The sequence below is a fragment of the Aotus nancymaae genome, unplaced genomic scaffold, assembly GCF_030222135.1.
Source record: "Aotus nancymaae isolate 86718 unplaced genomic scaffold, 86718_ANA_hifiasm-v0.15.2.pri h1tg000076l, whole genome shotgun sequence".
NCBI classification, from domain to species: domain Eukaryota; kingdom Metazoa; phylum Chordata; class Mammalia; order Primates; family Aotidae; genus Aotus; species Aotus nancymaae.
This window is the reverse complement of record NW_026988491.1, coordinates 4,386,288-4,402,416: the sequence shown is the minus strand read 5'-3', so window position 1 is coordinate 4,402,416 and position 16,129 is coordinate 4,386,288. Positions and strand designations below refer to the sequence as shown.

Genomic DNA, 16,129 nt, shown 5'->3' with positions numbered 1-16,129 from the left:
GGCATGGGACCCAGCAGGTCCAATCAGTGTGTTCCATCCTCCCTGGCCACAGCAATTAATTTCAGGATGGGCACATGACCCAATCTGCCACTGAGACTTACTTCTCACACTTTGATTTGGACTGGTTTGAACAGAATTTGTTTTGTACCTGGAAGAATATAAGCCTATCATAGCTGAGGATCTCCATGAAGAGAAGGCCCTTCTGAAAGAGAAGTTTAGTTATATCTATTTCTGTGTAACAAATTACCCAAAAACTTGGTGACTTCAAACAACAAACATTTATTATTATCCAGGCATGCTTAGCTGGATGACTCTTCCTTAAGGCCTCTCACAAGGCTGCAGTCAGGGTGTTAGATGGCATTGCAGTCTCATCTGATGGCTCAGCTGGGAAGAATCTGCTTCCATTCTCACTCATGTGGTTATTAGTAGAATTCAGTTTCTTGTTGAATTTAGGACCTCAGTTCCTTACTGGCTATTGGCCAAAGGGCTCCTTCAGTTCCTTACCATGTGGGTCTCTCCTTAGGGCAACTCACAACATGGTAGTTGGCTTCCATCAGAGTGAGAGCAAGCAAAACAGAAGCCAGAATCGTCTTGTAAACTACTAACTGAAATAATATTCCATCATTTTGCCATATGCTACTCATTAGAACAAATTACTAGGTCAGGCCTACATTGAATAGGAGGGGATTACAAAAGAGCATGAATAACGGGAGGTGGGAATTGTTGGGAACCATTTTATTGTATAAATTTTTAATTTATTTCTTAGAGACAGGGTTTTGCTGTCACCTAGGCTGGAGTACAGTGATAGCAATCATAGCTCACTGTAACCTTGAGCTCCTGGGCGCAAGCAATCATCCTGCCTCAGTCTCCTAAGTAGCTATGACTACAGGCATGCACCACCATGCCAAATAGTTTTTGTTGTTGTTGTTTAATTTTTTGCAGACAGGGTCTATGTTGCCCAGGCTGGATTCAAACTCCTGGTCTCATGCAATCCTCCTGCCTCAGCTTCCCAAAGTGCTGGGATTACAAGCGCCTGGCCATTGGAGCCATCGTAGAGGAAGCCTATCACAGATGCCAATATTGAGGTAAACAGACCTGAGAGCTAAGACGTGACCAAGTCTGGTGACTTCACTTCAGCCCTTGAATGTTGCTTTTAGGTTTTGTCACTTGCAATATTCTGAAATGTGCCAGGATGACTGCCCAAACATTAGGGGGAACAATTCATCCCCATTTGCCCAGGACTTTCTTGGTTTTAACACTGAAGGTCCTATATCTTGGGAAACTCCTATATCCCAGGTAAATTGGGACAGTTGACACCTGACACAGTAGTCATTTGATGACCAAAATTAAACCAATGAAGCCCCAAAGCAGCTTGCTCAGGATTCTGTGGCATGGTACTATAGAAAACATGGACTCTGGAGTTAAGCTTTGGGTTCAAATTCTGGCACTATCACTAACTAGCTGTGTGGCTCTGGGCAACTCACCTCACCTGTTTTCTCACCAATAAAATAGGCATCAGAATCTCTACGTTGAAAAATGCCCATGTGGACTGGAGGGAATTTATGTAAAAACGTGGTTATCTCAACAAATGGTACTTGTCTTCATTGTAAGTATTTTGAGGTTCTCAACTAACTGTAACTTTTTTCAGACAAGACACATGGGAATTTCCTGGGTCTTAGATCCCAGTTTGATATTCAAATGCTGTAGCTATGTGCCAGGGCCTGTGGAGGTCTATCTGATTTCCCTAGGGCAGAGCTGCTAGAAAATTAATGCTTAGGTTTTCATAGAGTCATTGGGCATGTTTGATAATGAAGAGCCAATGAATCAAAGCCATTTCTCTCTCTGTGTGTGTTTTTTGGAGAAAAGGTCTCACTCTTTCACCCAGGCTGGAGTGCAGTGTGTGATCATAGCTCACTGCAGCCTTGAACTCCTGGGTTAAAACAATCCTCCCACCTCAGCCCCTAGTAGCTGGGACCACAAGTGTGTGCCCCATACCCAGCTGATTTTCTCTTTCTTTTTTTTCCTCTATTGCCGAGGCTGGAGTGCAGTGGTGCAATCTTGGCTCACTGCAACCTCTGCCTCCCAGGTTCAAGCGATTCTCATCCCTCAGCCTCCCAAGTAGGTGGAATTACAGGTGCCTGCCACCATGCCCAGCTAATTTTTTTTTTAAATGGAGTCTCACTCTGTTGCCAAGGCTGGAGTGCAGTGGCGCAATCTGGCTCACTGCAACCTCTGCCCCCCTCAGGTTCAAGCGATTCTCCTGACTCAGCCTCATGAATAACTGGAATTACAGGCACCTGCCACTGTGCCCAGCTAACTTTTGTATTTTCAGTAGAGACGGGGTTTCACTGTGTTGGCCAGGCTGGTCTTGAACTCCTGACCTCGTTATCCACCCATCTCAGCCTCCCAAAGTGCTGGGATTATAGGTGTGAGTCAGTGCACCTGGCCTGTTTGTTTTTCTTTTGTTTGTTTGTTTTTGAGATGGAGTTTCGCTCTTGTTACCCAGGCTGGAGTGCAATGGCGCGATCTCGGCTCGCCGCAACCTCCGCCTCCTAGGTTCAGGCAATTCTCCTGCCTCAGCCTCCTGAGTAGCTGGGATTACAGGCATGCGCCACCATGCCCAGCTAATTTTTTGTATTTTTAGTAGAGACGGGGTTTCACCATGTTGACCAGGATGGTCTCGATGTCTTGACCTCGTGATCCACCCGCCTCGGCCTCCCAAAGTGCTGGGATTACAGGCATGAGCCACTGTGCCCAGCCAATTTTTGTGTTTTCAGTAGAGATGGGGTTTCACCATGTTGGCCAGGCTGGTCTCAAACTCGTAACCTCAAGTGATCCACCCGTCTCGGCCTCCCAAAATGCTGGGATTATAGGCGAAAGCTACCATGCCCGACCCCAGCTAATATTAAAAAAAAAACAACTTTTTTTGAGATGGAGTCTCACTGTGTTGCCTAGGCTGCCTGGGCTCAAGTGATCCTCCCACTTTGGCCTCATTGGCATGAGCCATCATGTCCTGCTGGAGTGTATACTTTTATAATGTTCCCAAGTGATGCTGATGAAGGCATTCCACAGACCACACTGAGAAATCAGACACCAGGCCACCTGTCTACAATCATAAAAACAAAGCCCCTAGCACACTGCCTGCTACATGGTTTGTGCCCAGGAAATAGCACCAGAGAGACCATGCAAGTCGCTCTAGACCCACGAGAGAACTGATGCTCACTCAGTCCCACGCAGTCTCGGGTGTCACATACAGACCTCCCCTGCTCTGCCCCTAGCCTTTCCAGGGGAAGAGAATAAATAACAGTGGCAACATTTTCATTTTATAAGCACTTGGTTTTATTGCACAGAAGCAATTGAACGTGGACTCCAGTGGAAAGTGCGCCCTGGCATAATTCAGTGGCCAGTGCCCGGCCCCACCTGGGTCGCTCTTCCAGAATAGAGAGCTCTGGGCAAGGGCTTGACCACTCCTTTGGAAAACAGAAGGCATTTGGGAATAGGTTAAGACATCTCAAGCATAATGTGTTCTAACTGCTCATTCATTATTGCGGTCATCTGTCAGTTGCACATAGAGGCAATAAATGCACTTATTTGGAAGGGGGGGCCGTTTTTATAGTCAAGTGTTTTAAGTGTGGCATTCGGCATATATCACATTCAGCTACATAAGCTATCATAACATAATTGTCCATCACCTGGGGAGGGTGTGGGGGCAGGGGGCTGGGAGTGCCCTCTCTTGCTAACATACTGCTGACAGAAGTTCCTGTTTGAAGAAGGAGGCCCCGTCATCTTAGCAGTTTCTTCTTACATAAAGAGAAAAAAAGTGAAAATTATGTTACTGTAATTCTTGAGCTCCGGGACCCTTCCGAGTTTCTTTGGCTGCTCTGGACGTTTCTTCCTCCCTGCCTTACTTCCCCTTGGCGGCTTTGTCTTCTGTGGCCTTCTCGGGAGGCGTGCTGTCTTTTTGGTCTGTGCTGGAGGATTTTTCAGCCTTTTCCGCCTTTGGTTTGCTGGGCTCCTTTGAGAGGGTCTTGTCATCCTCCTTGGCTTTGGCCTCTGTCTTGGGTTTCTCGTCAGGCTTCTTGGCCTCGGTGGCCTTCTCCTCCTTGCTGTCTTTTTTCTCCGGTGCTGCCGCGGCCGCCTCCTTCTCTGCTGGTTTGCTGGGTTCCTTGGCCTTGGCATCATCCGGTTCCTTCTTGGCCACCTCTGTCTTCTCTTTGGGTTTAGCGTCTTCCTTCACCGCCGCCTTGGCAGGAGCCTCCTTCTCTGGGGTGGCTGCCTTTTTCTTATCTTCAGCCTCTTCCTTTTTGGCTTCAACTTTGGATTCTTTGGGCTTTTCAATGGCAGGTTCCTTCTTCACCTCAGGCTTTGGAGCCTCCTTCTTGGGTGCCTCCTCTTTCTTGCTGTCCTTCTCTGTTTTTGGTGTGGTGGGAGCTTTCTCTTCTGCCTTCTTTGGGGGCTCTTTGACTTTTACCTCCTGGGGCTTCTCCTCCTTCACTGGGGACTTCACCTCTTCCTTCTTTGGGATCTCCTTCTCAGGGGCCTTGGCATCCTCCTTCAGGGGAGACTTCGCCTTCTCTGGGGACTTGACCTCCTCCTTGACAGGGCTTTTGGCCTTTTCGGGGGATTTGTCTGCAGGGGACTTTGCTTCCTCCTTTGCTGGGGTCTTGGCTTCTGGAGACTTCACATCAAGAGTCTTGGCCTTCTCGGGGGACTTTGCTTCTTCCTTCACTGGAGACTTGGCCTTCTCGGGGGACTTGACTTCAGCTGGAGATTTTGCTTCTTCCTTCTCTGGTGACTTGGCCTTCTCGGGGGACTTTGCTTCCTCCTTCACTGGGGACTTAGCCTTTTCAGGGGACTTCACCTCAGCTGGAGATTTTGCTTCTTTCTTCACTGGGGATTTGGCCTCAGCCGGTGACTTTGCCTTCTCTGGAGACTTGGCCTCTACTGGTGACTTTGCCTCTTCCTTTGCTGGGGACTTGGCCTTCTCAGGGGACTTGACCTCAGCTGGAGATTTTGCTTCCTCTTTCTCTGGGGATTTGGCCTCAGCTGGTGACTTTGCCTCTTCCTTCGCTGGGGACTTGGCCTTCTCTGGAGACTTGGCCTCAGCCGGTGACTTTGCCTCTTCCTTCGCTGGGGACTTGGCCTTCTCTGGAGACTTGGCCTCTACTGGTGACTTTGCCTCTTCCTTTGCTGGGGACTTGGCCTTCTCTGGAGACTTGGCCTCTACTGGTGACTTTGCCTCTTCCTTTGCTGGGGACTTGGCCTTCTCTGGAGACTTGGCCTCAGCCGGTGACTTTGCCTCTTCCTTCGCTGGGGACTTGGCCTTCTCGGGGGACTTGACCTCAGCTGGAGATTTTGCTTCCTCTTTCTCTGGGGACTTGGCCTCAGCTGGTGACTTTGCCTCTTCCTTCACTGGGGACTTGGCTTCCTTCTCTGGGGATGCAGCCTCTTCTGCTGGGGGAGACTTTGCTTCTTCTCTTCCCCGTTCTGCCTCCTCCTCTTCAGCCCCCTCTTCCTCCTTGCCCTCCTCCTCTTTGGCCTCTTTCTCCTCTTCTTCAGTCACTTCTTCAGTCACTTGGGTCTCCTCTGTCTGTTCCTCCACAATCACTGTTTCTTTCTCAGACTTCTCTACCACTTTGATCTTCTCTTCGCTTTTGACCTTTATGTGAGTGGACACGGAGGGAATTTTGGGGAGTCCTTCTGGAAGTGAGAAAGGAATTGGGCCAAAGCCAATCCGACACTCTTCACCTTCCAGGAGTTTTCTGCAGGATGCATAATGGAACACATTACTATCAACTCAGAACAAATTTACTGCTTGGGTTCTTCCTAGATTATCCTGAAGGTCATTGACATCAAATGATATGGATTTTGGTGGAACAGGAATATGAACAGTGGGCATTATGAGACTGGAGAAGGTCACTTGGCACATCATCCCAGTGACCACCCAGAATGTGTACCCCAGTGGGACTGCTCCTTTTTTTTTTTTTTTTTTTTTTGAAACAGGGTCTCTCACTCTCACCTGTTGCCCAGGCTGGAGCAACTGGTCTTCTTCAATGCAACTAAGCTTTTGAAATAAAACAACTTTTGAAGTAAAACAACTTCTGCCCCCTAAAAAAATGGCCAAGAGAAAGCTCCTAAATAAATTTCACTAAAGTTAAATGTATTATCCCTCAAACTGAAATATTATTCAGAAGACCCCTGGGAGCCTGAGCAAACAATCCCCCTTTTATAAATCTGGGTTTAAGAGGTCTTAGAATGCTCCCACATTTGAATCACGAGGGTCTCCTGTCACCCCATATTACCATCTTTTGAGTTTTAGGAATAGAGTAGAGGCCAGTTTCCCCTCTTGGCTTTGCTCCTCACTAGATGGGTGACCTTGGCCAAGACATAAAAACTCTTTGAGCCTCAATTTCCTCATCGGAAAAAGAGGGTCATCAGCGTCCCTAGGCCAGAGGGTTGTTTCAGTGAGACAATGAATGGAAAAGACTTGGCAGAGTACCTGTATCAGAGTAAGTGTGGGGGTTACCACCTCAGACCAGGTCTTCCCAGATGACCAGGGATCTTATCAAAATGCAGATTCTGATTCAGCCGGTCTGGGGAGGAGCCTGAGAGTCTGTCTTTGTTGTTGTTGTTGAGACAGGGTTTCACTCTGTCACCCAGACTGGAGTGCAGTGGTATAATCATAGCTCGCTGCAGCCTCAAACTCCTGGGCTCAGGTGATCCTCCCACCTCCCATGTCAGCCTCCCAAATAGTTGGGACTAAAGGCGTGTGCCATTAAGCCCATCTTTTTTTTTTTTTTTTTTTTTTTGTAGAAATGGGATTTTGCCATACCTCCCAGCCTGGTCTCAAACTCCTGAACTCAAACAATCTGTCTTCCTTGGTCCTGTCTTCCAAAGTGCTGGGATTACAGGTATGAGCCACTACACCCAAGAGAGAGACTATCTTTCTAATAAGCTCTTGAATGATGCCGATTGCACTGTTCATGTGCCATGCTTTGAGCTGCAAGATTACAGATGAAGGCCAAGAGGTAGGAAGCCATGATTCACCAGTCAGCAATTGGGACAGGTCCTTGGGTGATCAGTCCTGCTCCTTAGCCCTGCTCCCCCAGGTCTTATTCCTGAGACTGGCTTTCTCAAGGCTGCCATTGACTAAGGGCTCCCTCTCTGGCAGCCCAGTGGTACCTGTGCTTCCTGGATTAGCTTGGGAACAGGATGAGCTCTTCTTCCTGACAACCCTATGACATGGGTGCTCTTATTATCACCTCCACTTTATTTCCCCAAGAAATGAATGCTTGCTGTATTCCCAACACTTTGGGAAGCCGAGGCAGGTGGATCACTTGAGGTCAGGAGTTCAAGACTAGTCTGGCCAACATGGTGAAACTGTGTATTAAAAATACGAAAATTAGGCTGGGCATAGTGGCTCATGCCTGTAATCCCAGCACTTTGGGAGGCTGAGGTGGGCAGATCACGAGGTCAAGAGATCGAAACCATCCTGGCCAACATGGTGAAACTCCGTCTCTACTAAAATACAAAAAAAAAAAAAAAAAAAAAAAAAAAAATTAGCTGGGCGTGGTTATGCACGCCTGTAGTCCCAGCTACTCGGGAGGCTGAGGCAGGGGAATCGCTTGAACCCAAGAGGCAGAGGTTGCAGTGAGCTGAGATTACGCCACTGCACTCCAGTCTGGCAACAGAGCGAGACTCCATCTTAAAAAAAAAAATTAGCTGACTGTGGTGGCATACACCTCTAATCCCAGCTACTTGGGAGGCTGAGGCAGGAGAATCACTTGAACTCAGGAGGCAGAGGTTACAGTGAGCAGAGCAAAGAAACTCTAAAGGATAGAGTTTTAAAGGCCCCTGACAACTCAAGCACCTCTTTTGCCTCCTAAGCAGGCCTCTGACTGGCTGGATTTGGAGAGGGGATGAGGAACTTCCACCCTTCTAAATCATTTCAGAATGAAAGTCACTCTCAAAACTCATTGGCTGGGCTCAGTGGCTCACTCCTGTAATCCCAGCACTTTGGGAGGCCACAGCGGGTGGACCACCCGAGGTTAGGAGCTGAAGACCAGCCTGGCCAACATGGTGAAACCTGGTCTTTACAAAAAATACAAAAATTAGCCGAGTGTGGTGGCGTGCGTCTGTAATCCCAGCTAATCGGGAGGCTCAGGCAGGAGAATCACTTGAACCCAGAAGAAAGAGTTTGCAGTGAGCCGAGACTGCACTGCTGTACTCCAGCCTGGGCGTACAGGAGTGAGTGAGACTCCATCTCAAAAAAAAAAAAAAGACTCATGTTTCTCACAAAGTAAAACAGTGGCTGCCAGGGGCTGCGGGAAGGAGAAAATGATAATGACGGTTTCACGGGTATGGAGTTTCAGTTTGGGATGATGAAACAGTTCCGGAGACAGACGATGGTGATGGCTGCACAGTAACGTCAATGTACTTAATATCACGGAACCATCTACTCAAAATGGTTAAATGGGGCTGGGCATGGTGACTCACACCTGCAATCCCAACACTTTGGGAGACTGAGGTGAGCCGATGGCTTGAGACCACAAGTTCGAGACCAGCCTGGCCAACATGGTGAAACCCCGTTTCCACTAAAAAAATATATAAAAATAAGCCAGGTGTGGTGGCAGACACCTGTAATCCTAACTTCTCAGGAGGCTGAGGCACAGGAATTACTTGAACCTGGGAGGGAGAGGTTGCAATGAGCAGAGATAGCACCACTGCACTCCAGCCTGGGTGACACAGTAAGACTCTGTCTCAAAAAAATAAATAAATAGGCCAGGCACGGTGGCTCACACCTGTAATCCTAGCACTTTGGGAGGCCGAGGCAGGCAGATCACAAGGTCAAAAGTTCGAAACCAGTCTGGCTGACATGGTGAAACCCTGTAGCTACAAAAAATACAAAAATTAGCTGGGTGTGGTGGCATGCGCTTGTAATCCCAGCTACTCAGGAGGCTGAGGCAGGAGAATCACTTGAACCTGGGAGGCAGAGGTTGCAGTGAGCTGAGATCACACCACTGCACTCCAGCCTGGCAAAAGAGCAAGACTTCATCTTAAACATAAATAAATAAATAAAATAAATAAATTGGTTCAATGGTAAATTTTATATTATGTCTATTTTGCCGCAATTTTAAAAGACTTTTGTCCCTAAGACAGGTGGCTGCCTAAACAGGGGTTTGAAACCCAAGGCTTAGCATCTGGTAGGAACACAAGGTTTCTCCACCATGTGACGGCCCCTGTGCACCTCACCTGTAAGCAGCTATCTCTATATCCAGAGCCATCTTGACATTGAGCAGGTCCTGGTATTCTCGCAGCTGGGCTGCCATCTCCCATTTGGTGTTCCTCAGCTCGGCGTCCAGCTGCTGAATGGCTTCCTGGGGAGGAGAGGTGATATATGTCACATGCCAGCCAGAGCCTGGCCCTCAGTACCAGGAAAGCTGCGGCAGGCTGTGCAACCCCAGAGCAGGCCCATCCAGCCAGGCTCACTGGGGCCAACCCCTACTGTGTCAGAGCTGTAAGGTCCTCAATAGTCGACATGAAACAATCTGGAGCAAAAATCCTGCTGAATAATGACCTTAGCCTGGGAAAGGTCTGGAATGAAATTCATCAGACGTCAACAGTGGTTATTGCTGGTTTGGTTGGCAGGATAATGGGAGAACTTTTGGAGATCTTGAACTTAGAAAATGCTCAGTGAGGATGGGAGTGGTGGCTCATGCCTGTATTCCCAACACTTTGGGAAGGCGGATCACTTGAGTTCAAGAGTTCGAGACTAGCCTGGCCAACATGGTGAAACCCTGTCTTTACTAAAAATACAAAATTAGCTGAGTGTGGTGGCGCATGCCTGTAATCCCAGCTACTTGAGAGGCTGAGGGCAGGAGAATTACTTGAACTCAGGAGGTGGAGGTTACAGTGAGCTGAGATCACACCACTGTACTCCAGCCTGGGCAACATGGCAAGACTCTGGTGGTTCACACCTGTAATCTCAGCATTTTAGGAGGCCAAGGCAGGAGGATGGCTTCAGCCCAGGAGTTTAAGACCAGCCTGGGGAACACAGTGAGACCTCATCTCTAGAAAAAAAATTAAATAATTAGCTGGGCATGGTAATGTACACCTGTAGTCCCAGCTACTCAGGAGGCTGAGGCAGGAGGATCACTGGAGCCCAGTAGTTCAAGGCTGCAGTGAGCTATGATCTCGCCACTGCACTCTGGCCTGGGCTACAGAGCAAGACTGTGTCTCAAAAAAAGAAGAAAAAAAAAAGCACAGTGGGAGCAGGGCCTTGTCTGCTTTTGCTCCTGTCTTTCCCCAGTGAGCCGCAGTGTTCGCCACATAGTCAGGGTCTAGTAAGCATTGATGACTGAGACGACACTCAGTAGCACATTCAAACTTGAAACTCGGTCCTGGGATTTGGGGACACTTCAAATTTCTCTCCCAACCCCAGGCCCACTGTAGCCACTGTTTAATGTGAATTATTATGGCTAATTTTATCATCTCTTCTTTTTCCTCAATTTTCTAAATTTTCTATAATCACTATATATTATATATTACTTGCATGCTAAGTTCTTAGAAAGTGGTACTTTCTCTCACCAGTTGTCTTTATTTTTAGTTTTTACTTTTTGAGACAGACTCTTACTCTGTTGCCCAGGCTGAAGTGCAGTGGCACCATCTCGGCTCACTGCAACCCCTGACTCTTGGGCACAAGAGATTCTCGTGCCTCAGCCTCCTGAGTAGCTAGGACTACAGGCACACACCACCACACCCAGCTAATTTTTTTTGTATTATTTATTTATTTATTTTTGAGACAGAGTCTCACTCTGTCGCCCAGGCTGGAGTGCAGTGGCATGATCTCAGTTCACTGCAACCTCCGCCTCTGGGTTCAAGTGATTCTCCTTCCTCAGCCTCCCTAGTAGCTGGGATTACAGGTGTGAGCCATCACGCTAAGCTGATTTTTGTATTTTTAGTAAAGACAGGGTTTCATCGTATTCACCAGGCTGTTCTCAAACTCCCAACCTGAAGTGATCTGCCCGCCTTGGCCTCCCAAAGTGCTGAGATTACAGGCATGAGCCACCATGCCCAGCCACCAGTTATCTTTAAAAGGAGGAATCTGCCAAGGCCTTCCCCTGGCCACCCAAAGACACTGGTTGCTTTTTACCAAATGTCCGTTGTGACCAAGACCAAGCTAGTGAGTGGCAGAGCTGGGATTCAAATCTAGAAAGAATCGAATGGCGAAGACAATGCCAAGCTCATTCACAAGTACACTAATCTCATTTAAAGTCTATCTCTTGAGGCCAGGCACAGTGGCTCACCAGTAATCCCAACACTTTGGGAGGCCAAGGCGGGAGGACTGCCTGCGCCCAGGAGTTTGAGACCAGACTAGCCAACGTGGTAAAACCCCATCTGTACTAAAAATACAAAAATCAGCCATGTGTGGTGGAGCACGCCTGTAGTCCCAGCTACTTGGGAAGCTGAGGCACAAGAATCTCTTGAGCTCAGGAGGTAGAGGTTGCAGGGAGCTGAGATCATGCCACTGCACTACAGACTGGGCAACAGAGTGAGACTCCATCTCAAAATAAATATATAAATAAATAAAAGTCTATCTCTTTAATCTTTCCAGCTCTGCAAAGCAGGCTTATTATTATTATTATTATTTCATTGCTGGAAAGGAATTTGGATTCAGAGAATTAGATAACTTTCCTACGCTCACACAGCAGGAAAGTGCTGGTATGTCTGACTCCAAGGGCCACAGTCTTAACCGCTACAACCCTACTCAGTGAGGGGCAGTCACCTGTCCAGGGTTACCCAATCAGGTAAGGCAGTCTGACTGTCTGCCTTGCCCCTGCCCACCTGGTAGGAGGAAATGTCGGCCTGATGACGGTCCTCCAGCTCAGAGCGCTGCCTCTCCAGGGAGTCCTTGGTGCTCTTCAGTGCCTCCAGCTCTGTAGTCCTGGCCTGCAGCTGACGCCGGTACTCAGTTATCTCCTCCTGCGCTGAGCGCATGGCGTCTGTATTCACCTTGGCTGCCTCTGACAGTCGGTCCAGCCTCACTGGGGGAGAAGGGAGCAGGGCACAGGGTTAGACACACCTGTATTTGGGTTCTAATGTCCAGACTTTGAAGGTGACACACATGGATTGACCTACTGGGTGCCAGGTACCATCCTGGATGCTTGACTCACTCTGTCCTGTGAGATAAAGGCAAGTGACTACTCCCCAAGGCCACCCAGCCAGTGAGTGGCAGAGCTGGGACTCAAATCCCCAAAGATCAGGCTCTGTCTCCCTCAGTGTGGGATCCAAAAACCGGGCAGGGCAGAGGAAACCCAGGTCCTAATGCCTGGTCCAGCTTCCTAGCAAGGGCCTGGCAGTGTTGGGGGTTCAGATGTCATACCTGGTCCATGGGGCTTAACACTGAGTTGGAGGCTGGAGGCTTATGGCTGAACAAGTTAATCAGCTTGTAACCTTTAGGAGGCAGGAGGGTACCGTGAGCAATCAGGTCACCTTGTAGCCATGGTCCCTTCCTTACAGGTTTCCGTGAAGTGTCCAAGGTCACTGCAGAGCCTGAGGCCTGGGTGCTAACCCTTCTGTCCCTTTCTCCACCTAGCTGCGCATTGCCCTTGAGCAATGGTAGCCACACCCGGCCCCTGCCAACAACCAGCTCCTGGTTCCCAGGAAAACTTCCAGGGGCAGTGGAGGTCTGGAGACTGGCCTCTAGCTCCTGAAAGTGAGCATCCTAAATTCCCAGATAAGTGGCACCCAGGCCATAAATCTTGGTGGGGAGGGAGGAAGGAAGGAAGCCAGCTGAGTAGGTCAGTAAAATCCTGGGATGCAGCCAGGCACGGTGGCTCACGTCCGTAATTCCAGCACTTTGGGAGGCTGAGGCAGGCAGATCACCTGAGGTAGGGAGTTCGAGACCAGCCTGACCAACATGGAGAAACCCTGTCTCTACTAAAAATAAGAAAAAAAAAAAAAATCCTGGGACGCCTGCCCCTATGACTGGCAAACCCAAAAGAGGTTTGCGCAGGGAGGAGCCTTGCTGCGGGGATGGAGGAGGGGATGGTAAGGTTCTGCTCTGCAGAGGAGTGGAAAAGGAACAGAAAAAACTAAGCATCCAAACCCCAGCTTGCCTGGCTTTCCCTGCTAGTGCTGGCAAAGACTTAGAAACCATCAAGGTGGTTAAGGATTCTCAACCATTGTAGATCACAGACCCATTTGAAAATCATTGAAGCCTCTGCCCTCTCCCAAAAACAATGCAAAGTTTTATAAACTGTTTCGCGAGAGATCAAGGAACTCCCCGGATTAAGCAGCCTAGCTGGTATACCCCACTCTTTCAACTCAACAAGAAATGAAAATCAGAGAGGGCAAGCGTTGATCAAGGTCACCCAGCAGCCGCCGGGTACAGCCTCAAGGCAGTGCAATCTAGCTGACTCAGGGCTGCAAGGAGTTGGGGGAGGGGCAGACTTGGGAGGCTCCCAGCTTCCCTAAAGGAGAAAGGGGACATTAAAACATGAAAGGGCCCACCTGCCACTTTGGCCACAGGTAATTGATTGTGGTAATGGTTCCCCCTAGGAAGAAATGATGCGAAAAGGCCCTGCCCCACCCCAAGTGGAAGATTAAAGTAGGGAGGTTAAGCACTGAGCAGGTAGAACGGAGGGGTGAGAGGAATAGGGTTCCCTGCAGGGTGCAGGAGAGGGGACGGCAGCGTTGGCGGGGAAGGCTTGCTACTTATAAGAGCTAAGAGTCTCTGGCGCTTGCAGACCGGAATCCTGCACCACTTTGGAGCTATAGAGGGAAACTGCTTTGTTCTTGACGGGGGAGGGACCTCAGAGTGGGGTCGCCCAAGCTTGGTGTAGAGAGAAGTGGGGGACTCAGAGTTAAAGTACAGCCATAAAGAACCTGGAAAAAGGCAACCGAAGGACAACCCAGAGTTGGGGCATTCCACAAGAGACCCAGAGTAAAACCGTGATTTAACTAGCGCTATGCACTTCGCAGAGAGAAGTTGAGCAGCACGCGACTCTACACGCAGTCCTGCAACGCCCCCTCGGGTCACACCGCCCCGACGCTCGTGCGGGGTCAGCCGGGGGGTGCCCCTCCCCACCCCCCCGCGCGCCTGCGCACCTCGGAACCACTCCTCGGACTGCAGCGTGCTCTGCACCGCGTGGCCTTCAAGCTGCGCGCGGATCTCGCGCAGCGCCGACGTCACGTCGCACTTGAGGGCGTCGCGCGCGTCGGCCTGTACCTGCGCCTGCGCGGCGCCGCAGCCCTGGATCTGGCCGAGCAGCTCGCCCACCTCCTCCTGGTGGTGGCGTCGCAGGTAGCCACACTCCTCCTGCAGCGCCTGCGCCTTCTTCTGCAGTTCCACGCGCGCCGCGTCTGCCTCCTGCGCGAAGCGCGCGAGCGCGCGGGCCGCCGCTTCGGCCTCCTCGCGCTGCCGGGCCTCGTCGTCGAGGCGCTGGCGCACGTGCGCGATGTCCTCGAGCAGGTGCTCCTGCTCCAGGCGCAGCTGACCGCGCGCCGCGCCCAGGCGCAGCACCGCGCCGCGCATCTCGCGGACCTCGCGCTCGTACAGCTCGCCCATTGCGGCGCGGCCTGCCTGCTGCTGCCGCAGCGCCGCCGCCTCGCCCTCCAGGCTGCGGTTGTGCGCCTCCAGCTGCCGCACCTTGTCGATATAGCCCGCGAAGCGGTCGTTCAGCGCCTGCAGCTGCTCCTTCTCACTGCGCGCCGCGGCTGCCGCCACCACGCAGCCCTCCGGCCCGTTGCTCAGCGTGTCCAGCGAGTCGGTGCTCGAGGCGGCGCCTGCGCCGCGGAAGCGGCTGGGCGAGGCGGACACGGAGCTCACAGACGTCCGCGTCCACGAGTGGAAGCCGCTGGAGGAGCCGGCGGCCGAGCGCGTCCCGCCTGCGCCGCCCTTTCGGGCCAGCGCGTAGTGGAGGCTGCCGCCGCCGTGCAGCGGCGCGAACGGGGCGCCCAGCAGCGCATCCGCGCCGCCGAAGCTCATCATGGCCAGAGCAGGTGCGCGGGGCCGGGGCGGGACGGGAGGCACTGCGGCAGCACCGGGGCGCCGGCCCTTTTATAGCCGCCGCGGCCGGGTCCAACCCCTTGGCAGTGAGGGGGTGGGGAGGAGGGCCCCGCCCTCTCCGCCTCCTCCCCTGCGGGCCCCCGGCCGACCGGCTCCGCCGCAGTGAGAGGGGCGGGGCAGGGGACCGAGGAGGGAAAGGGAATCGACGCTGCGTCAGAGGAGACCCCCGGGGTTGGGGCAGCGGGCAGAGGACTCCTGGAGTGGGCCAGTGAGGACCCCCGGGTGCGCGTCCGAAGATCCTGAGAGTGGGTTCGGAATAAGAAAGGGGACTTGGAACAGTGAGAGTACAAGGAGACCTAATGGGAATAGGGGCAGAGTGCCCTCAGGATGGGGCAATGGAAGATTGCAGTCATTAGGATGAGGGGATTCCTGTATAAGAGAAGACACGAGGCTTTCCGAATAGTTAAAGAGGGCCTCAGGATAGGGGGTGCAGCCAGCCCCGGAATAGAAGAGGGAGCAAGGCAGTCCTGAATGGGGGCATCGACGTTTCATAGAACAGAGACAGGAGACCCTTGACCGGGGGAGGTACAATGTTCTCCCTAACGGAGAGGAGCCACTTGGAGAGCGCTCAGGAAACTCCACGGCCAGCCCCGGAATAGAGGGAGGGAGGCCTGGAGTTGGGGAGAATAGCAAGGCTACCCTGAACTGGGGTTTGGGAGACACTGCAGAGGATGGAGAGAGGGAACGCCGGATGGGTGGGGTTGGGGGGGGCAAAGCGTTCTTTAAAAAGTCTACAGTGGCCCCCAAGAGAGGAGATGGGAGTCTCTGCTGCCAGCCCCAGTAAAGGGGACGGACCCTCAGCAAAGCGGGCAGAGGGTCCCCTGAATAGGCAGGCAGAAGAAACCTGGGCTGAGTTTGAGGGGCAGAGAACTTGGAGTGGGGATACTGTAGGGGGGCTTGGGCATGAAGCTGAGAGAGCCCCTGTGTGGGGTGGGGGGAAATGATGGGTGTGCTGGACGTCAGCTGAGCCAGGTTCTGCACACTGGGGTCAGCTAGGCAGTTTGCTGGCTGAATGACCTTGGACAAGCTGTGTCCTTCCACCCTTGCTTTTCCATCTGT

At 51.4% G+C, this 16,129-nt stretch overlaps 1 protein-coding gene across 2 annotated transcripts; it reads right to left on the bottom strand.

Moving 5' to 3' along the window:
- Positions 1-3,323: 3,323 nt before the first annotated feature.
- On the bottom strand, positions 3,324-14,992 carry NEFH (neurofilament heavy chain). Of its 2 annotated transcripts, XM_064368326.1 has the most exons (5): positions 14,110-14,992; positions 11,845-12,044; positions 9,253-9,377; positions 5,264-5,762; positions 3,324-5,185 (listed from the first exon to the last, which is right to left on the bottom strand). In XM_064368326.1, the coding sequence occupies exons 1-5, from the start codon at positions 14,990-14,992 to the stop codon at positions 3,905-3,907; spliced, it is 2,988 nt and encodes a 995-aa protein (XP_064224396.1). In that variant the 3' UTR covers positions 3,324-3,904. The 2 variants fall into 2 exon arrangements, with proteins under 2 accessions (XP_064224396.1, XP_064224395.1); XM_064368325.1 differs by having other exon boundaries at positions 3,324-5,762.
- Positions 14,993-16,129: the final 1,137 nt, after the last annotated feature.

Coding starts and splice junctions, on each gene's coding strand:
- NEFH (XM_064368325.1), bottom strand. CDS start 14,992: ATGATGAGCTTCGGCGGCGCGGATGCGCTGCTGGGCGCCCCGTTCGCG. Junction 9,378..11,844: donor CCGACATTTCCTCCTACCAG/GTGGGCAGGGGC, acceptor TCTCCTCCCCAG/GAAGCCATTCAGCAGCTGGA. Junction 5,763..9,252: donor ATAGAGATAGCTGCTTACAG/GTGAGGTGCACA, acceptor TGCATCCTGCAG/AAAACTCCTGGAAGGTGAAG.